The sequence below is a fragment of the Pungitius pungitius genome, chromosome 3 (genome assembly GCF_949316345.1).
Source record: "Pungitius pungitius chromosome 3, fPunPun2.1, whole genome shotgun sequence".
NCBI lineage: Eukaryota > Metazoa > Chordata > Actinopteri > Perciformes > Gasterosteidae > Pungitius > Pungitius pungitius.
The window spans coordinates 17,507,771-17,528,599 of NC_084902.1; the positions used below are offsets into that span (position 1 = coordinate 17,507,771).

A 20,829-nucleotide genomic window follows, 5' to 3' on the forward strand; every position below is an offset into this window, starting at 1 on the left:
TTGATTATGAAATGAACAATGTAATTTCAATATTTACTGTATTATTAGGTTACAGTAATGGTGTTATAACCATAATATAAAGAATCTCCAAGGCGTTCAAAATGTAAAATAAAACACAGTATAAAAGTAGGTTTTTGGAGGTAATACGATTTTTGCTGTATATGAAATTCAATTTTAGTATCTTTGTGGCAAGCTGAAAATTAAAATATTACCAATATTCTGCTGTTGAAATGAAATTACACATTTTTAAGCTTCAACAATAATAGACAGCGAACTACACATTTGAACATTTTATTCATAATTGTGGCACAGTAGCATGGATAACATATTTTCACATATATGTATTTACAAACATAATGCACTAGGAATTTTGTCTTTTGATAATAACTATTATCTGCTAAAATGGTCGTGACTGAGGCAAAGGTAATCAAAATGTATATTCCAAAAGTATATAATTAACTTGCTCTGGTCAGATCTCTCCGAGCTATCTATTAATAACGCCCTATAGAGGCATTGCTGTTTCGCATCAAACACAACTCTTTTTTGTGTATGTTTTTCAAGGCTGCACTGACAGGTGTTGGCAGGTTGGGTCAGTCCATCTTGGTATGGGGGATAATAAAAGCCTACCAAATTGCATGCCAAAGTGGTTTCTGGGTTCTAAAATATATAGCAAATGAAAAAAGAGTGAAAACACGTTTGGTTTTAGAATTACACACCATTTCCCTACTGTTATTGTTAGGCCTTATATTTTTTTACATGAAGCTAAAATAACTGTAAAAATCCAGATTCCAACACATAAGCATGTGATGCATGTAGATTTGAGGCATGCAAAATTAGAAAAATCAAGATCAAAGCCAGAAGTAAAAAATTACACATATGTGTAGAGCAGTGATGAACAGTCAGTTAATTTCTTGCAGCTTCATGCCAGCTGATGCTTTGGCCCTTTTACGGTCCTCTCTCCATGTGAAGAACCCCACTATGAGCACCATGACCGGCAGAGCCACACAGAGTATGATGCGGCTAATGGGGAGCTGAACTGGATTCTCTGCGGTTGGAGTAGTTTGGAACAAGAAAGCAGAAGTGAAGTCCAGAAATGCCGCTGTGCTGTTCTTTTGGTCGCTCACCTGACACCTAAACTTCCTGTTGTGGTCTTCCCTCCTGAGCTTTGTGACCAGAGTGAGGCTGCAGCTGGTGCTGAAGATCAGCTCTTGCCTGTGCAAAGGGGGACATTTTTCTTTTAAAACAAGCGAATGAGCCACAGTGTTCTCCTGGGAGACATGTTTCTTTAGTGAACTCAAGCACAGTTTATTTGGACTCAATCCCACAAACACCATCCTGCTGCCAAAACTAGTCAGTACAGCGCAGAATACGGATTAATCCACCTCTGAAAACATTTCCAAACCAATGCAAAAAATGTCTCTTGCCAGTTTACTAAAGACTAGATTAGTAGCTGTTTTAGGAAATTCATGAAACATAAATGTAAGTGCCTTGCACTCTAGACAGCATACTCCAAAGGCTGCATCCTTTAGAGGCTGAACCCGCCAGAGGCTGCATTCTACAGAGGCTGCCTCCTACAGAGGCTTCCGATCATTCGTCGACCGATTACGTCACTTTGGCTGCAACTTGGCTCTCCCAAATCCTCCAAATGCGGTTGACAAATGCAGCCCTTCAGTTGCCGATTTGGAGGACGCATCTGATGTATTCTTTGCGGCCCAGCATATCCCATTATGCATTGCGGGCCGATACTGTTGCGTTGCTGGCCGATACATCTGCCCGTATCCCGCAGTGAAAAGGTACTTTAATGTCTTAACTTTCAAACTTAGTTTGACTAATATCTTACTGTGGTTGTGCCGATTGTATATAGTTTAGACTTCATATTATGAACAGAAATGTATGGTTAAAGTTATATTAGCTTGCGTATGCAAAAAAAAGCCAAAGGTCTGTACAAGTGAAAAAAAATGTTGTGGTATTATTGAGTTAATTGATTTATGTTCTCTGGCTTAAGTTTGCTATTTAATTTTAAATTAAACGTACATGGCTTAACCGATTTCAAATCTTGCTAAATTAAATGAAATGAGAAGAATCCCATCTCAATCCACGTTTTTTGAGATATTGGGCTTTCACTCTCAAGCGCAGTAGGTTAATATGCAACGGAAGTGGCAGAGGAAAAGGTGATGACGCAAACAGGAAGTGCCCCCGTTGGCCACAGCGTCCCAGTTAAGAAGCTGTAGCTGTGTCTCAGTTGCTAGGCTGCATCCTTGTAGCCTCCAGCCTTCAGCAGCCTTCGCGGTAGACCTGGGCTGATCCTCCAACCAACGCATAGGCTGAAACGAGCGGTCTCTGAAATGAAACGGTTTGGCCTTTGACTTTCTGCTTGCTCATCAGCATTACTTCGGCTACTCCCGTTGCCCAGCAACTTGCTGAACTTATCAATAAAAGCGTTATTTATAGTATTCCAACAATATTTGACAGTATATATAATACATTAGTATTAAGTAGTAGTATTATTAAGTACGACTGTTGTCTGCAGGTTGAGTTGCTGCGTCGAGTCATGGCAGCTGCCAAGACTTCACGACAGCTGCGTCGACCTTGCTGTAATGGTGACTGTTCCCGTTTTCTTTCATATTTTGACAATGCTATACGGTCCTTGAGAGTATTAGTATTGTTAGTTGTAATTGGTTTTGTCATAAACGGGAAGTTGTATCACTTATCGGTGTTTCAAGTCCAGCTATGATAATATGGGTTAAGACCAGTTTGCACTTATTGCCTTGGTAACAATAAACATCTTCATGTTCCCCGAATGAATGCAAATGGTAAATATTGATAAGATGCATTGTAACGTTTAAAATATCATAAGATCAAGATCCCATAAAGCCTAATGGATTTAAATTAATAATATACTGTAATGTGTGTGTGTAAAATACATAATGTGTTACACGTTATGTAATTTTGTTACATTATGTAATGTAACGTTATTTGGCCACAAGAGGGAGTACACCTTTAGTTCGTTGTTGTTGTTTACTGTGTTTTTGAGCACTTTTTAATATCACCCCAGGTCTACTTTTGAAAACAGTATTTTTCCTTAACTTTATAAATGTATTGTGAAATGTAATTTGTTTGCGAAGCAGTCTGCTGGTGTAGTTGCTTTTTTGACACATATAGCACTGGCTGCTTATGTTGCCTAAATGCTGTGAATATAACCCTTATGTCATCATGTGAATTCATACAGGATTTTTTTATATAGCTTGAAGAAATGTATGTTATTTTTTAGTCATCAAATTAAATGTGTAGAATTGTACACTCACCTAAAGGATTATTAGGAACACCATACTAATATGAGTGTTTGACCCCCTTTCGCCTTCAGAACTGCCTTAATTCTACGTGGCATTGATTCAACAAGGTGCTGTTGGCCCATATTGATAGGATAGCATCTTGCAGTTGATGTAGATTTGTCGGATGCACATCCAGGGCACGAAGCTCCCGCTCCACCACATCCCAAAGATGCTCTATTGGATTGAGATCTGGTGACTGTGGGGGCCATTTTAGTCCAGTGAACTCATTGTCATGTTCAAGAAACGATTGAAATGATTCGAGCTTTGTGACATGATGCATTGTCCTGCTGGAAGTAGCCATCAGAGGATGGGTACATAGTGGCCATAAAAATGCTTTGCTGCATACCTCGGCTGTAACGAGTGGTTATTTCAGTCAAAGTTGCTCTTCTATCAGATTGAATCAGTCGGCCCATTCTCCTCTGACCTCTAGCATCAACAAGGCATTTTCGACCACAGGACTGCCGCATACTGGATGTTTTTCCCTTTTCACACCATTCTTTGTAAACCCTAGAAATGGTTGTGCGTGAAAATACCAGTAACTGAGCAGATTGTGAAATACTCAGACCGGCCCGTCTGGCACCAACAACCATGCCACGCTCAAAATTGCTTAAATCACCTTTCTTTCCCATTCTGACATTCAGTTTGGAGATTGTCTTGACCAGAACCACACCCCTAAATGCATTGAAGCAACTGCCTGTTGCCTGATTGGTTGATTATAGATAATTGCATTAATGAGAAATTGAACAGGTGTTCCTAATAATTCTTTAGGTTAGTGTATATCATTGTCTAATTTGACTTGTTTTTTTAAACCTCCAACTAAATCCAATAGTGTGTTTGACTAGTTGTTCATTGTTCAATTGTTAAGTATTTGATATGATTTATGTGTTCTAGCCTGCACAATTGATTTATTTTGTAAAATTACTTATTATTATTATACTTTTTATAATTATACCGTACTATGAGTACTATTTCCAAATTGTGAAGGGTTGATCAAAGTTTGTCACACACAAAAACTGATACTGATACTCTATGCATTTGTATTCATCGCCACAGATATTTGCAAAATAACAAGACACGCAGTAATGCTGCCTCTTTATTACGACTGCTAGAATACAACACAAATTCCTTATCTGCACGCGTAATACACCATCATTTGTCTAAGCTGATAAAATGAATATGAGTTGTTGCGGTTAATTATTTATTTCATTCATTCTAAATGTAGTGTAATATGATTCATTTTGGGATTATTGCAATGATATTACTTACATTATTATCACACTTACATTTTTTGTGAGCATTGATAACAGACAAACAAACTTTTAACTACCTCTCAACACATCTGAGGCTGATGGGTAATATCATTTGTTTTTGAAGGGTAGCTGGTCATAATTTGAAATGTTGACACAATGGCACTGAATGAAAAGTCAGGAAAATTTGAACCAAAAAACACGAGTGGGAGATGGTGGGGGAAGGGAAAGGGTTAATCTTGCAACATCTAACTTTACTAGAATTTGTGCGCTTCTCTAAATGCAGGTGTATGTCTATTTTCCCATGTCAGTAACCTTTTGGTTCAGCCTATGCGGTACGTGAAGGACCCAGACCGCGAAGGCCGGATCCTCGCGACGATGCAGCCGACGAAATGAGACGAAGTATTGGTTTTGTGTTTTTTCTCGGTAACCATGGACAATCAAGAAACGCATAATTAAATTCGAGGTTCTTATAACGTGTATAAGAAAGCGGATTTCTGCCACCACAATAAATCGTTCTCACATTTTTAAAGTCAAAATTGTTTTTATTCGTGTCATTTGTAACATTTCTGCAACTTTTGTATTATTATCTATTGTTTCGATTTTTATTTGATTATTCTTTTTATTGTGTATTGTATTTTGTATTATTTCTTTCACTACTGTTGTTTCATAATTGGTTCCATCCATCCATCCATCAATAATGTTTATTATTTAAAAACTACCAATAACGTTGGTCGATAAAAGCTCGTTTCGCAGCACACAGTTGAAGAGCGGCTGTGAGTAATGGAAACAAAACAACAAAATGAGCACCTGGTGTCGTTGCGCAGCGTAACGCCGTCCTCGGCCGCCCAGGTGATGTTGAACGCTTCGGACCGTCCCGCGCACAGGCCGGTGTCGTAGTAGGTAAATACGGTGCAGCTGAGGGCGAGGCGTCCGCCGGGCTGCAGCTCGGTCACGGTGGACGACGAGGTAATGGCGAGGAGAGACAAGTAAACGGCAGTGATGGATTGCTGGTGCTCCATGCAGTGGTAGGAGCCGGCGTCGTCGACGACGAGGTCGCGCACGGCGAGGGAGCAGTTCGACGCGAGGGTCAAGCGGATGGACTTGTCGGAGTCCGCCCTCACGCCCCCCTCCCTGACCAGCACTGCAAACTCCACGCGGCCGCCTTGGTAGAAGGTCCAGCTGATCGAGGAGCAGTTTAGGGGGACAGGGCTGAAACACGGCAGGAGGACGTCGCCTCCAAGTTTGCTGTACAACAACGTGCCGCCCATGCCTGAAACAAACGAGTTACATTACATTACATGTCATTAAGCTGACGCTTTTATCCAAAGCGACGTACAATAAGTGCATTTCCCCATAGAGATACAAACTCAGAAGAACAAGTAACAAGAAAGTACATTTTTCATCAAATAAGCAGTTTCAAAACATGTTATAGAAAAGTGCCATTATAAGTAAAATTTAAGTGCCACCATTTGTTAGTCCTACGGTTTGCTAGTGTTTTAGTCAAGGTAGAGTCTAAAAAGGTGTTTCTTGAGTTTTTCTTGAGTTCACATTATCTACAGTTCTCAAAACTGTAGACATGGACTTGTGAGAAGATAAAAATCGGTGCTCCCCCCTCGTACTGGTTGCAAAGATTTTCGTTTGCCACCCTTGATGTAACGACTTTGAGACTTTGGCCACATGGTGCATGTCTAGAACTTATAAGCAGTACTTCAAAAGAGCAATTTCTCTTCTTCAATAGTTTCATTTAAGTACTGTTCAGAGACTCGAACAGGTAACACCATCCAGTATCAAACTCGTTTCATGCTTCTCTGTACTTTTATTTTAACTGAAATTATCGACTAAACATTCATTTGACAGCTATAGATGTACTTTTCAGATGAAGACAGCAAGTACAACTATGGAATACAATGCACTGTTAAAGACAAAAAGAGTGTTTTCCCTCACAAAAAAATAACAGATTTAAACTTTGTTTTTGTGTTCTTCTATTCTCAGATATATCGTCTGGTACTTTTGAAGGTTCAGAATTATGACTCACTTTGTGCATTAATCAAATCAAAATTCTGGATATCTAAACATAATAGATTATATTTATATTGTTTTCTTGGTACTTTTTTAATAGTAAAGTACTTCCACCCACTGAACAAATCAAAGCATGAATGAAAGCGTACCTGTCGGAAGAAGACTCACTAGCAGAAATCTCATCAGGCTGGACATCATGTTCGTCTTTGGCTCTACACCAACTGTGCTTGTCTCTGCCGCTGTTCCTCCACCTCTACATCAGGTATTTACATTTCCTGTGTCACAGAACGGAGGCGACACACATCCGCCTTAATCTTTACTGTTGTACATTTTATACAATTTAAGAAATGAATAAAAATAACTATTAAATTCTTTAGCTTAATATTAATTAACAGTTGATTTTCAAAATGCTTTGTACACACAAAATATGTATGGCCTTTTGGCAAAAATAGCCATGATGGCCACTCTTTTAGTCAACTTAGTCTATTTAAAAAATAAAATCTATAGCCAAACCATGTTCTGGTTTAAATAGTTATTTTAAGTCAAACCCACCTGAATTACAACAATTACCATGAAATAAAGAACTTACATATCAAAGGGAAATTGATTTTCTTTGAACCGAACGTCTGATCTTTTATTCCTCCTGTGATTCTCTGCCACGCGTTGTGTTTTTCCGCTGTGCTGCTGGAACAACTTAGCTGAAGTCAACAACTAAAACTAACGATGGATTTTTACTGCGCTGAAACATTTTTTGTGAGCATTGATAACAGACAAACAAAGTAGTTTAGGTTTCTTAGGCCCGGAATCATTTGACCCACTGGCATCTTATGAATAACTACAACAGTGCTTTTGTCAGGTCACCCCCCAATGCCCAAAGAATGTTTTCCAGCTGCGTCATTATTTGAAGAACAAACACAGACCATCAATGTCAGATTAAATATGTGGAAAATGTGCAATACTCAGGGAAAGTGTACATTTTGAAAACATTTTAAATAATCCAAGGTAAAATGCAATGTGCCACTTCTTATTACTAGAGGGGTCGAGTTGTATTTGAGAGGAAGTGCGAATGCGTGACACTGTGGTTAAAAACTTCTATTGGGAGATTGCTCACTTTTAACTACCTCTCAACACATCTGAGGCTGATGGGTAATATTTGTTTTTGAAGGGTAGCTGGTCATAATTTGAAATGTTGACACAATGGCACTGAATGAAAAGTCAGGAAAATTTGAACCAAAAACACAAGTGGGAGATGGTGGGGGAAGGAAAAGGGTTAATCTTGCAACATCTAACTTTACTAGAATTTGTGCGCTTCTCTAAATGCAGGTGTGGAGACCTCTCGGTCAAAATACAGGAGCGAACACTTGGATACCTGTAATTCAAATATTACAATTAACATAAACATTTTCAGTCAAAGCCTATTAAAAACTAAAACTAAAAAAATCGGCCAACGAGGCACGTGTCCTTCCGGCTGTTCTTCGACTGTTTGGATGACAGCAAGAAGAGCATTGACGGCCCTGGCCTCTGACCTCTCTTCTACGGGATAGTATTTGTGCTTGCTGCTTCTTCACGCTCTGAGCACACAGGAAGTGGGCTGACTTGAAGCCCTTCCAGCAGAGACCTCGCCCCTGCTGCTCTGTGGTTAACCTTGGGGCCTCTGCTTCTCCATCCCGAGCGGTGGCTTGCTCAAATTTCCCCTAATGCAATGTTTTCACACCAAAGTGATTTTCAATTCGCTTATTGAAGAGCCGGCAGTAACTAAAGAAGCTCTAGCTACAATATTGTAGTAAATGTGAGCAAATTAATTATGATTAAAAGGGACAATAGCTGCCCTCTATGAACACAATGCTTTATGCACATTTTATTTCTTATTATTTAAATACTTATTTTCAGTTTGTATTGCACCACATTGTCCTGGTGTTCGTATCAATATGTCCATTCCCTTGCAGCTGGTCGAGGAACGTGACTAAACAAACCATGTGTGAACCTTGGGAGTGAAAAAAAGGTTTGGTCAAATTTTGTAGATAGTGTTTATTTAAATGTAGCAGTATTACACAGATATGGGACGTTATCCATATCTCCAAGCACCACCAACATGTGACATAGCATAAGACAAAGGTCTCTAAATGTAAACAACACAACCTTTGACATACTTTACTGACCTCTAGTGTCTAAAAAGTGTGCCAAATAAAGTCCAGTTTCACTACACAAATGCATCAAAGTGCATCAACTTGTTTTTAAGGAACGACTCAGAGCACATTTCTAAAGGTGGTCTGTTTTTTGTCAGAAACGGTATATTTACCACCAGGTGAACGAGAGTTTGTGGAAGAAGCCGTAGCTCCGGGACAGGAAGCTCTTCTCCACCGCGTGAGGCTGGACGCTCACCCTGTAGCCCTGACTCTCAATGTCCATCTTCACGCAGTCCAGCAGGTCATTGGCGGACAGCGCTGCCTTCCAGGGTCCGAACGTCACCACAGATTCCTTGTCCGCCTCCAGGCTGCTGATTGCGTTGTCATAGAAACCCAGGTCTTCCTCGGTCCGGAGCACACAGATCATGATGGTGGAGTGGCGGGCGGCGATGGCTTCGGCTCTGGCGATGCGAATCAGCACCTGAGAAGAAATGTGAGGGTCCTGGTGCTTATCAAATGCCTCACAGATAAAGAGTTGCATCAACCGACTGGAGTCTGCGGATTTCACACAAACTAAGAAAAGACATCACGGTTTTTTTTTACGACTTTGCGTTTTCTTTTTGTAATTATCCCAGTCACTATATGTTAGTTAAGCGACAATGTACGAGACGCTGTACTTCCAATCCGGGGTGTAGTTAGGCCCGACGTTTTGTTCCTGAAAACCACAGAAACCCATCGGCTGACCTCAATGTTTTCTTTGTAGTGCGGCACTCTGGAGAGGAATTGCTGCCTCCCCACCAGCTCCCCGAACAGCTGCGGAGTTTCCTCTAAGAGTTTGATCAGCGGTTTGATGTTGTAGTACACGGCCTCCCTGTGAACCTGTGCACACACACACACACAATATAATCCTGTTTCATAAGTGAGAGTGTGTTTCAGTGACTCTCCCTTTGACCCCACGGCGCTAATACCTCCTGGATGTTCTCTGTGGGCAGCCGGTCCGACCTCAGGTACTCGAGGACGGCCCCGAAGTGGGCGCCGTCGCGGTCAATGAAGTAGCGGCCTTGCGCGTCGCCTCGGGCTCTTGGCGGTCTGCTGAGCAGCTCAGCCAGCTTGGACTCGGGGTGTTTCCTGAGCGTGCTCACAGAGGTGCTGAACATATGGCCCCCCACGTTCAACTGCACGATGGGAGAGTGCTGAGAGAAAGGAGGAAGAGGGATTGGTTAGTCCATTACAGTGCGGGGGAGCTTGCGCACTGCTGCTCTGGCTCATTTTCAATGAGCTTCTTTAATTTGAATGATGCCGTAGCAAAGCCAAATAGGTAACTAATCAATATTTTCACATATTGATAGATTTGGTAATAATTGTATTCTTTAATCAATGTCAAAGAAAAATACTAAACTTTCTGAAACTAAAAAGGTTTTTGTTTTTAATATGATAGAAAACTTTGAGAACCTTTGAAAATATATGGAGACCAAACCTGAGGTTGTTTTGACACAATGTCTCTCCAAACTTTCCACTATAGTTTTTGCTTTAATTGAGTTTCATATTTAAATAAACTGTAGTAAAGAAATGCCAGATATAAATTGAAGGCTAACTGAGTTTTAACTTGCTTCCATTTCTTTGTTTTTTGTCACTGAAATGAACAGCTTCGGGTTTAACAATGAGGGTGACTAAGTAAGGTGTTTGACATTTGATACTGCAGATTAAATTCCTTGTACACACAAGGACACACACAGGGTGTGACTATAGGAACGCACGCGTAGATACTGTTGTACAAAAAGTGGGGAACCCATAAAGAAAAGACATCAAAGTGTTGCCACTGAAGTTGTAGTATCCAGACAGGACAAAAAAAATAAAAACCAGTCTTATCATGGCCCTTAAAACATATTTGATCAAATTAAATTAAAATAGTTTCCTTTCACTCACAAAATGTTTTATTTAAATTTTTTTTATTTTTTATTTAAGTGTTAAATGTTATTTGAACTCAAAAGCAGCTTAATGTAAACCAAGCTGTATTCTAAAATAAATTGCTTTTACCCAGTACGGTACTTGAGTCAAACTGAGATTTATTGACATTTAGTTATTCATAACTATTCCACTACCGTTCAGAAGATGTTCTGTTTACACCATCGTATCGGTTTAATTTTAATGTCAAATATCTGAAATACAATAACGTTCCTGCGTGGTAACTTAAGTGTTAACTATCCTTCGTTGTGAGAGAATCTTACTACGGTCTCAGGTGAATCGGGAGTTTCCTCTCATTTCCTGTTGAATCCGCCTCACTCCGGTAAACTCATCTTGACACACACGTTTGTGTGAGGCGGATACTTACATATTGCCAAAGAGGAAACAGCCCGGTGGATAATGTGCTCATTGTTTTCTAAACTCGGCGCTTACATTCACCTGTTGACTTTCTAAACAGCCCTTACTGCTCCAACAAATATTAGTCTTGCTTTTCTTACTGGGTCTGCGGGTAAAGACGGCTTCTCCAATGATTTGCAGTCCGGTAGACTCATCTTGACCCGTCCACGAGGTAGCTGGAAGTGGTTTAACTGCTGAACAGGTGGGAGGCAGGGGGCGGGGCCTAACCCGGACCTGATGCTTTAGCGCCGCGAAGATGAGTCACTCCAATAAGAAAGTGACCACTTTAAGGTGTTACTTTATATGGGGACGCAGAAACACACCTGAACTAAATGTTTACTCATTACGTCGTTTTTTTTTACTGCAATATTGATTCATTTTTTTGTATTGAAATGAAAGTTCTCTGCATCTTGATCCAAAGTGTTTATGTAATGCAAGAGCAGGTCTTAAGTACTCTAGCTAGTGGGAGAAAAAAGTGTTGATATCTTAACCCAAAAAGAAATGTTTTGCAGATATATAGCTTGAAGGCTACAGTGTGGGCAAATGTTATTGGCAAATTTAAAACATTTTTGTAGCAAAATCAATCGTGCGGATGCTGTTATTTTGGCTAGGCAAAATCACCTTTTTATTTTAATCCAACACTTCAGTGCGCATACTTTGTAATTCTGTAACAAAGTGACCACAACATGGTGTATTTTCCAGAATTTATTGTTTTGTACACAAAAATCAGAGGGTCTTGCTTCCATCTGGTGGCACACTTTAAAACCTGCAAGACAAAACAAAGTCAGAATTCAAGTGTATTTGATGCTGTCGAACAACATTGACACTTTTAATGCCAATGGTTTAATGCCATTAACCAAATAATGGGTGCATAAAAATGGGAAAAAACACCTTGGTATTGACCAGACAAAATTTACACTGCTTCAACCCTTCTCAGACAAATGCCTCAAGATCTTCAACCAAAAAGGACTCCCTGCTCTGAGTGACTGAAACAGAACCACAGAACGTGAATCTGGACCAGAACCCTCAGAACAAGACTGAGCCCCGTTCCGACTCGTCATCGTATCATCACTGAAGGGACTAAAGTTGCATTGAGCTTTGTTCTGATAGTTATCAGTAATGGAATAAAACTACTCCAGTAAGCTTTTTACCATGAGCTGAGCATGCTGCTTAAAGGACCATCTCCTACCCTCTTAAGCAGTGGGTACAGGTGTTCCTTGGGGCATGGGAGGTGCCTCTGGCTTGGCCCCCTTCTGCTCAGATGTGGGGGTGGTGGGCAGCTGCTCCTCCTTGGGCTCCACAATGCTGACGTGGTCGGGCAGGGGCTTTTTGGGACCAATCTTACCACTGGGGTCCCATGGCAGCATGATTTTAACCTTGATGCCGAGCACACCTGAGTATGGGCACAGAACAACATGTTAGGGCACAAGAAACACAGCTAACATAAGCACAGAACAAACAAAGTTGCATCGTCCACTATAGCTTTTAGTACAGCAGCAATGACTCAACAGGGCAGGTATCTGACATTAGTCTTAGTGTGTCCTGTGGCCCTGGCGAGCACTCACCTTGTCTCAGCAGGACGTGGCGGACGGCTGTGTCAACGTAGTAGTTGACTGGGTCTCCGCTGTGGATCATCAGACCATCCACAAACTTCATGGACTTGGCCCTCTGACCCCTCAGCTTGCCGGACACCACAACCTCGCAGCCCTTGGCGCCGCTCTCCATGATGAACCTCAGAACACCATAGCATGCCCTGAGAAGAGTCGGCAACAGTAAGGTCACTGTACATAGAGGCTTCTTCTTTCAAGCTCATCCTGTAGAAGCAGGTGGTCATTTGAAGTGACAGTTTGGGTACAACTCCGCATCATCAATACTTAATTCCCTTTACTACCATTTGACATTCAGCAGGGGGCGTCCGTTTGTGCTGCTTCAACCCTTCTCAGACAAATGCCTCAATGTCTTCAAACAAAAAGGACTCCCTGCTCTGGGAGACTGGAGCAGAACCACAGAACGTGAATCTGGACCAGAACCCTCAGAACCAGTCTGAGCCCCATTCCGACTCGTCATCGTATCATCACTGAAGGGACTGAGACGCTAAATGGACATCACTCTGACAGCACCCCCACTTAAGTCTTTGAGGAGAAATAAAACCAAGGAACAATCACAGGCCCACACTGCTGCTTTGTTTAAGTAAATGTCTGCTTTCGGTAGAATACATCTTTGGTTTTTTGTTGCTGATAGATTCATTTAACTTTTGACTAAAACATTTAGTCTCCTGCATCCAAATATTACAATCATCCATCGAGTTAAACAAGCTATTTTATTTTAAAAAGTACATATTAGCACAAGCAAAATGTTACATAGTCTGCATCATTGTGCTTTTACTATCAAAAATCATAATCATTAACTTTCTGGAAGAAGCCAACAGATTAGTTACTGATGGACAGGCAATGTAATGTTTGATATGCTGTGAACAAGTCCATGATTAAAGACTGAACCCTGTAGCGAGGAAATTAAAATCTTGCCATGGCAAGAGGCAATATACACACCTCTAACAAACATAAAAATCATCTAGTCTGTCCGCTGGTTTGAGTGCCATGTCTGTGCGTAAACAGACATATTAGAGCACGCGTTTAGGGTTGGGTACCGAGAACCGGTAGCAACATAGCACCGGTTCCTATACGACAGGACCAGTCTGTGCTGACAGACACGTGCACGTACACAGGAGAGCACGCGCTCACCAGCGGACACAGAGCGTGAGTCCGAAACTGCTCCCCCGGATATAATGGTAGGGTAAACACTGGGCAACGTGTTTAATAAGCTCTACAGAAGGCGGTAAATCCTTCCCGATATTGTTCAGCACTTACCTACGCACAGCCAGGCCTCCCAACAGCTTGTAGCGCAGAGACTCTGCCTGAGCAATGGCACATAGCCCACGAGTGGCAACCTTCTCAGCATACAGCTAACAGAGGGGAGGCACAAAGGGTCAAATCGTGAAACATCCTCAAGGCTGAAAATGCAGCATTTTAAGTGAGCTTTAAAAAGCCCATTGGTGAGTACCAGCGTTTTCAACGTAAGACGAACATCCACATCTGCACGTTCAAGACTTAACATGCACATATTACTACAGAGATTTGAGAGAATTGTTTATCTTTTGATTTGCCTCAGTCTTCATGCGAACTGAACTTCCTGATCTGAGAACTGGAGCAGAACGTGGCCCGGAACCAGTAACCCGCAGAACTAGATTCCTGTTTCCCCAGACATCGTATCATCATGGAAGCGGAGGCCATTTAAGATTTATATGCTTAGTACATGCATCACCACATTCTCTAAATAATCTGCACACATCTTAATATTTTACATTACACTTACACCAAAAAAAAGTGCCCAATAGTTAAACTTTAGTCCGATGTGTTAGCTGGCCAGGTTGTAAACCATGAGGAAAACACTTAATACCACTTAAGTGTGTTCTTTACCTCAACGCTGCCCTCGGGGAAGCCAAACCTCTTCTGGACCACAGCGGTCAGCTCTCTGATCCGACGACCCTTTTCACCAAGAACATTCTGGGTCCTTAAAACAGGAAACTGAGGATTAGATTAAATTCCCAGACAAACGTTCACCGAAACAAATATTAAAACCAAAGTAACCATGTTGAGCTTCAGTGTCCATTGTGTGAAAAGGGGCAGCATTAGATGGATTAATATTCAAGGTGTGGCGGTGTATTATTTAGACAATGAAACAATCTAAATTCCTTAAAGGCAAGCAGTCGTACTTTAAAAAGCAGTTAAGTTCTCTTCATTAAGTCCACCACCAATAGGGGACATTGCACTTGTGCTACTTCAACCCTTCTCAGACAAATGCCTCAATGTCTTCAACTAAAAAGGACTCCTTGCTCCGAGGGACTGGAGCAAAAACACAGAACGTGAAACTGGACCAGAACCCTCAGAACAAGACTGAGCCCCCTTCCGACTCGTCATCGTATCATCACTGAAGGGATAGTTGCAAACGCAGATGCAACAGCTGAAAGCTGGTACGGTAAATTATACCAGATACATAATGGCATTAAAAGTTGCAAACTTAACTGTTGATGACACACTTGTTTATTGTATTTAAACGGCTCTCACCTTGTAGCCAGGATGATGATCTCAGTCCTGGTCGGTGTCACACGCACCTCCACACCGGAGTAGCCATCCTCAGCAAGCTCTCGTGTCAGGAACTCGTTCAGCTCGGCCTTAAAGATACCGTCTGCAACGAACTACGGAGAGAGGACAGGGTCAGCTCACCTACTGTCCAACTGAGGGGAAAGATCAGACTTAAGAGAGAATGTTTGTCCCCAGACAAGGAATCAAAGGACATGCAAAAGGGACCCAACCTCAGACATATTTATAGATTATAACACTGAAAGCAGATAACAATGAACTTGATATTTTAATTAGTATACATATCATTGATCACTGATATACTAACAACTGTATTATACATGTATAACGTTACATTAACTATTAGAAAAAGATGCTTAGAGGTGCAACTCAATATGCAATTGTTTCTAGACTTGTATCTTTTAACCCTTCTCAGACAAATGCCTCAGTATCTTCATGAGAAGAGGACTTCCTGATCTGAGGAACTGGAGCCGAACCACAGAACGTGGCCCTGAACCAGTAACCCCCAAAACTGGAGCCATGTTCCGTCTCGTCATCGTATCATCACTGAAGGGAGGGAATCTAAACTAAGGCTTGGGACCGGCGTTGTTGTATTCTCAAAATGATCCGTTTGAGTCTTTATTTGAAAATAGTAAAACTATTAAAACTAAGACAACCGTTCTGTACAGTTTGAGGCTTTGGGGCCATGCGTTTGTGGATGAGTAACCCATTCGATCAATATAATTAGAACAGGGCATTAGTAGGTATCGGCGATAGCATCCCTGTAACTGTAATTAGCAGCTTTCTACATGCATGTTCTATTAAATAAAACCATTTAAATGTTTTAGTGTGTTCAGAGTACCTATTACAATCATGTACAAAACTGCTGTCAGTGGCTAACAGGGATTCAAAGTTCTCATTTTCGATGTCCTCTGCAGCATCGAAACCGTTCGAGTAGTCAAAATGGGTGTATTTCGTATTTTTATCCCAAATGAATACTGCTTAATTTGGAGGAGTTTTAAACGATTTAAACTCAATCCCAGTGCATTTGACTCGGAAACTAACGTTGTCTCACTAGCTAGCCACGCCACATTTTGAAGCCATTCCGCATAAGAGGAGACGTGCAGAGATACTTCATAGGGTTGGAGATCATATAAAAATGTTTTCAACAAAATTCGATTTAGTTTTATCAGAGAATGGGGTTCGACTCGGTGGGTATCTGGTTGAAACTCGCACCCGGCCGAGGCGGTATGGAGCCATGCTAGCACGCCAAATGAGGACGCGGGGCCGGCACAATCTGGATTAATCCTATCTGGACCGGAGGCTCACAAGTTCGACTGACACCGGACTGAACACTAAACGATCATACCCTAGCCAACGTCACCTCATTTATGTAGAAACCGCCTGTCTGTGTGGGTAAAACGGAGATTATTTAGCGCTAACCTTCCTCTTCTTTGAGATTTGCACCGCCATCTTCCGAAAGGCCGTAGACAGGAAAGGACCACCAGAGGATACGGAAATGGCTTTATACTAAAATGACGAATTTCCGGCGACGGGCTCCTCAAGAAGCCGCTGGGATTTGTAGTTCTAAATACAAAGCAAGCAAATTGATTCCATCTTTGATTCCCTCGGAAAATTATACATTTTACAGTGGCAGTATGTCTAAGAAAGATGATCAAATTTTTTGTATTTAATCATGTATAGTGATTTGGTTAGTGTTGCTTTGAGTGCATGGAAAGTGTCTGCTTTCTGACATTTGAAACAGGTGACTTTTGTTCCCTTTAATCTGAAATTTGACCGCAAAGCCCCAGCCTAACAAACACACACACATTTACGAAAATTGTTCTTTTATCAGGGCGGTCTGACATTAAGGGGAACTGGAAAGCAAAAAAGATTTTTAAAATTCCCAAAATATATTTTGGGAAGAAATTCCAGCAGTGAAAACTGAAGGAAGTAGAAACAAATATACCAGATGATAGCTTGAACAGCCTCCATTAATATATCATTTTAAAGTGGGACCCTTTTTTTAATAAGCACAACATCTGAAAGTTACAATCCAAAGGCAATTCATTAAATGATGTATACGTTCAGGTGTTGCCTACCTAAAAATGTCTCCTAAATCTGAACAATAACGGCAACATGTTTTTATTTGAAAGCGCTTCATTCAGACGACATACTTCTGAATCTCCACACCGAATAGGATGATTACATTAGCCATATCACATTCAGAATATTGTTATATTCTGTGTCATGTGTCCCCATTAGTTTAGGAAGCATTGCAGCGAAGAGGCCTTGTTTGTTCATTTTACCACAAGGAGTGCTGTTTTAGGGCAAAACCAATGTTGCACCATTCTAAGTCTATTTAAGGACGGCGATTGGCTAAATTGCATGTCATACATTTTTTAAATTGAATCAGTAATTGGCTAGAGAGTGCTTCTTAGGTTTTGCTGTCAAGCGCAGCAGGTTGCAAGACAACGGGAACAACAACGGATAAGCTGATGACGCAAGCAGAAAGTCCCCATGTAGGCCAGACCGTCCCATTTGAGGGAGGCTTGGTTCAGCCTATATGTTGTTGGAGGACCAAGACCAGCAAAGGCTGGGTCCTTATGAGGATAAAGCTGACGAAATGAGACACAGCTACACACACAGAGAGTGTTAGTCACCAAAGCTTCCACTAGATGGCACCAGGTCTCTACTCTCTTTCTCTAATTCTCAGTAGTGCTGAACAGATGAAGAAGAAGAAGACATTTTTATTGCCAAGTATTATTTTACAAATACAGGAAATTGTTCTCTGCATTTAACCCACACAGTGGGAGCAGTCGGCTGCCGTAAAGGTGCCCGGGGAGCAGTTAGGGGTTAGGTGTCATGCTCAAGGACACTTCGACATGGGACATGGAGCAGGAGGGGTTCGAACTGCCAACCTCTCTACTCCACGCACCACGGTCGCAGAAGAACATACTTTGCAATGACTTATTAGGAACAAAACAGATGTATGGCTAACATTCAAGAGAACATCTTTCATATTAATGAATTATAATGGTCAAATTGGAATGTAAGACTTTGTGTAACATGCTACAGCTGGAATCGTCCAAAGTGCAGAACTTTTTAATGGCATTGTTGAAAAAGGTAGCAGACTAAAATTTTTGGTTTGAATCTACTCTCAGTAAAGTCTGATCGGATCCCAGCAGGTAACAAAGGAGCTTTTCTGACAGCTCATTACCACATGTTAGTAGACTGCTTGCTGAAATGACTTAATTCCCTGCTCCCACTGTCTAGCCTAGCAGTGAGCACTAATGGTATTGGGTCTTGATGTTTTTCTGCTAGGTGAGTTGATAGCATATGACAGTTATAATACAGTGTACATTACAGTTTATGAATTTGCTTCCCATTAGAGTGTGCCCTGTCTTTGTTTTCCGTGTTACAAAGTTGATCTGTAGCTCTCGTGAGGCTTTAGCAGTCTCTATTAGACAAATCAAGCAGGCATTTTCCAAACAATGGCTTTTTAGTGTGAAAGGACTTTATTGACGAATCCTCAATTTGTGCACAGAATGTGTAAGACATGACAACCACTTAAAATAGTGTTAAGAATGAAGAAAAGACCTCTGGATCTTAAAATCACTGACCAACAATGGTAAAATAAACTACAAATATTAGCACAATATCCAAATTTAAATATCTGACACAGTAGGTAGTCTTAAACTTAAACCCCGGCAATGTCTACCGAGTTTAAAGATTTTCACTTGGATAACTAAGCTGTCAAGAAACTTGTTTAAATGATCATGCAGAATCAACATGGCATCTTATGTTAACAGCATCCCCAAAATCGGAACAAAATGTATTTTTTCAAGGTTAGATGGAAAAAGGGAATCAACCTACTAGCTTACCATGAGTGTAGCAAAACGCATCTTATTCTGTATAAGCTACATTGTAGCTATAGTTTTAAAAGTGTCCCAACCCTTTACTTTCCCTCAAGGCTCAAACTCTATGTGTCTCAATGTGTCCTCTGAAGCAATTTTGCCTGCACAGACCCTGAGCATGAGGTCGGTCACACTTTTAATCAAATTTAACATCCACACACCTTTGCTGTTTGATACACACACAGACACACACACACACACACAGACACACACACACACACACACACACACACACACACACACACACACACACACACACACACACACACACACACACACACACACACACACACACACACAGACTTCCTTAAACTTCTCCTAAAACCCATCCGGTCCCTCCTGAGCTACACGTTAATCATTAATTCTTCCCTTTCTCTGGAAGCCCTGACACAAACCCTTTACTGCCGGCAAACTCTTAATAATTTCTATCACACACACACACACACACACACACACACACACACACACACACACACACACACACACACACACACAAACACCCCCCCCCCCCCCACACACACACACAGGGAAACTGCCCCTCACCCTCTCTCCCAGGATGATTCCAGGCCATTCCCATTGAGCTGCATTAGCATACAGATGTTCGACTGAAAAGGGAAAACAGGGAAACACAAAGAGGCCCGCATGACCAGGAGGGGAGGGAGGGGTCGAGGGGCTGCACTGTGATGGCCCTTGGCCTTTTTAAGGTTTTACAGACACACACACACACACACACACACGCACAACTACAGACACACACACCCATATACATACAAACACGGGTATTGAATGGTAAGTAGCCATGGGGGTTGTGGGAGTCTACTCCTGCTTCACTTTACTGTTATTCATTTACTAGAGGGAAATCCTCCTAGCCTGCCCACAGCTGAATACCAACACACACACACACACACACACATGCAGGGCCCCAACTGCCTACTATGCTTCTGCAATAAGGCATGATGCACACACATACATGAATATACACTTTTTTATCGAATCACACTTGGAGTGGAACCAAAACTGTAGAAGTATGAGATGAAAAATAATTATGATAATTAGTATGAACAATACAGTTTGGAGGAAAAGACTTTCCCAACAAAACACGATTTATTCTCACTTTTATGTAAACCACGTATAGTTAGACAGCATCAAAAGTCACTGTGTTGATTCATTTGTCCCATAACTCCCCTAATTATTTCAAACTACGATCCTTTCCTAAACCTGACTAATTACTGTAAGAATCGTTTGCAATGGCTTGGTGATTGCTTGTGTTGCTGGATATTCAAACTTTCTGTAAGATCTCATATGAACCGTTGTATGAGAATACCTTGCAACCGCAGATAAAATTAGCTCCACCTCCAACGGCACCATTAAACTTGCGGTTTATACACACACACAGTAGCACACAGGGGAGGACGTCAACTTCTGCTCCACTTTGTGTGAATAGATGGAAATCAGTCACAAGTATCTCTGTGCCCCATTGTGTGCTGGAAAGTCTTTGTTCGAGCATCTGTTGCCCAAACATTCTCCTCAGTGTCACTCACTCTAAATTGGTCTGTTCAGACGAGTTGCAACAAAACTCACTCCTCCTCCCCCCCCCCCACCAGAAACACATATGCACACACCAAAATACACACACAAACACACACACAGAGGGCAGGGCTGGGTGATTCCCTGAACGCAAGTAA

General features: G+C 41.4%; 3 protein-coding genes and 4 non-coding genes across 9 annotated transcripts; all 7 read right to left on the reverse strand.

Annotated features, from left to right (window-relative positions):
• Window positions 1-313: 313 nt before the first annotated feature.
• On the reverse strand, window positions 314-6,923 carry LOC119217826 (uncharacterized). Its single transcript, XM_037471796.2, has 3 exons — window positions 6,751-6,923; window positions 5,390-5,852; window positions 314-1,212 (listed from the first exon to the last, which is right to left on the reverse strand). The coding sequence occupies exons 1-3, from the start codon at window positions 6,797-6,799 to the stop codon at window positions 900-902; spliced, it is 825 nt and encodes a 274-aa protein (XP_037327693.1). The 5' UTR covers window positions 6,800-6,923; the 3' UTR covers window positions 314-899.
• Window positions 6,924-8,630: 1,707 nt separating this feature from the next.
• On the reverse strand, window positions 8,631-11,777 carry kctd14 (potassium channel tetramerization domain containing 14). Of its 2 annotated transcripts, none has more exons than XM_037471835.2 (4): window positions 11,190-11,777; window positions 9,696-9,920; window positions 9,472-9,606; window positions 8,631-9,208 (listed from the first exon to the last, which is right to left on the reverse strand). In XM_037471835.2, the coding sequence occupies exons 1-4, from the start codon at window positions 11,241-11,243 to the stop codon at window positions 8,897-8,899; spliced, it is 726 nt and encodes a 241-aa protein (XP_037327732.1). In that variant the 5' UTR covers window positions 11,244-11,777; the 3' UTR covers window positions 8,631-8,896. The 2 variants fall into 2 exon arrangements, with proteins under 2 accessions (XP_037327732.1, XP_037327741.1); XM_037471844.2 differs by lacking the exon at window positions 11,190-11,777 and adding an exon at window positions 11,060-11,185.
• Window positions 11,778-11,780: 3 nt separating this feature from the next.
• On the reverse strand, window positions 11,781-16,771 carry rps3 (ribosomal protein S3). 2 transcript variants are annotated; one of them, XM_037471812.2, is made up of 7 exons: window positions 16,671-16,771; window positions 15,213-15,343; window positions 14,565-14,658; window positions 13,956-14,050; window positions 12,654-12,841; window positions 12,278-12,481; window positions 11,781-11,854 (listed from the first exon to the last, which is right to left on the reverse strand). In XM_037471812.2, exons 1-6 carry the CDS (start codon window positions 16,698-16,700, stop codon window positions 12,282-12,284), a joined length of 738 nt encoding a protein of 245 aa, XP_037327709.1. In that variant the 5' UTR covers window positions 16,701-16,771; the 3' UTR covers window positions 11,781-11,854; window positions 12,278-12,281. The 2 variants fall into 2 exon arrangements, with proteins under 2 accessions (XP_037327709.1, XP_037327716.1); XM_037471819.2 differs by having other exon boundaries at window positions 12,240-12,481; window positions 16,671-16,715.
• Window positions 12,017-12,165, reverse strand: LOC119223572 (small nucleolar RNA SNORD15). The gene has a single exon (XR_005120943.1). It is a non-coding gene; the product is annotated as a small nucleolar RNA SNORD15 (small nucleolar RNA).
• LOC119223567 (small nucleolar RNA SNORD15) lies at window positions 13,023-13,171 on the reverse strand. The gene has a single exon (XR_005120942.1). It is a non-coding gene; the product is annotated as a small nucleolar RNA SNORD15 (small nucleolar RNA).
• On the reverse strand, window positions 14,933-15,081 carry LOC119223558 (small nucleolar RNA SNORD15). The gene has a single exon (XR_005120940.1). It is a non-coding gene; the product is annotated as a small nucleolar RNA SNORD15 (small nucleolar RNA).
• On the reverse strand, window positions 15,655-15,800 carry LOC119223577 (small nucleolar RNA SNORD15). The gene has a single exon (XR_005120944.1). It is a non-coding gene; the product is annotated as a small nucleolar RNA SNORD15 (small nucleolar RNA).
• Window positions 16,772-20,829: the final 4,058 nt, after the last annotated feature.

Coding starts and splice junctions, on each gene's coding strand:
- LOC119217826 (XM_037471796.2), bottom strand. CDS start 6,799: ATGATGTCCAGCCTGATGAGATTTCTGCTAGTGAGTCTTCTTCCGACA. Junction 5,853..6,750: donor AGTGAGTCTTCTTCCGACAG/GTACGCTTTCAT, acceptor CGTTTGTTTCAG/GCATGGGCGGCACGTTGTTG. Junction 1,213..5,389: donor ACGCTGCGCAACGACACCAG/GTGCTCATTTTG, acceptor CCCTTTGCACAG/GCAAGAGCTGATCTTCAGCA.
- kctd14 (XM_037471835.2), bottom strand. CDS start 11,243: ATGAGTCTACCGGACTGCAAATCATTGGAGAAGCCGTCTTTACCCGCA. Junction 9,921..11,189: donor CGTCTTTACCCGCAGACCCA/GTAAGAAAAGCA, acceptor CCTTTCTCTCAG/CACTCTCCCATCGTGCAGTT. Junction 9,209..9,471: donor ACTACAAAGAAAACATTGAG/GTCAGCCGATGG, acceptor ATTTCTTCTCAG/GTGCTGATTCGCATCGCCAG.
- rps3 (XM_037471812.2), bottom strand. CDS start 16,700: ATGGCGGTGCAAATCTCAAAGAAGAGGAAG. Junction 15,344..16,670: donor AAATCTCAAAGAAGAGGAAG/GTTAGCGCTAAA, acceptor CTCTCTCCGTAG/TTCGTTGCAGACGGTATCTT. Junction 14,659..15,212: donor ATCATCATCCTGGCTACAAG/GTGAGAGCCGTT, acceptor TCCTGTTTTAAG/GACCCAGAATGTTCTTGGTG.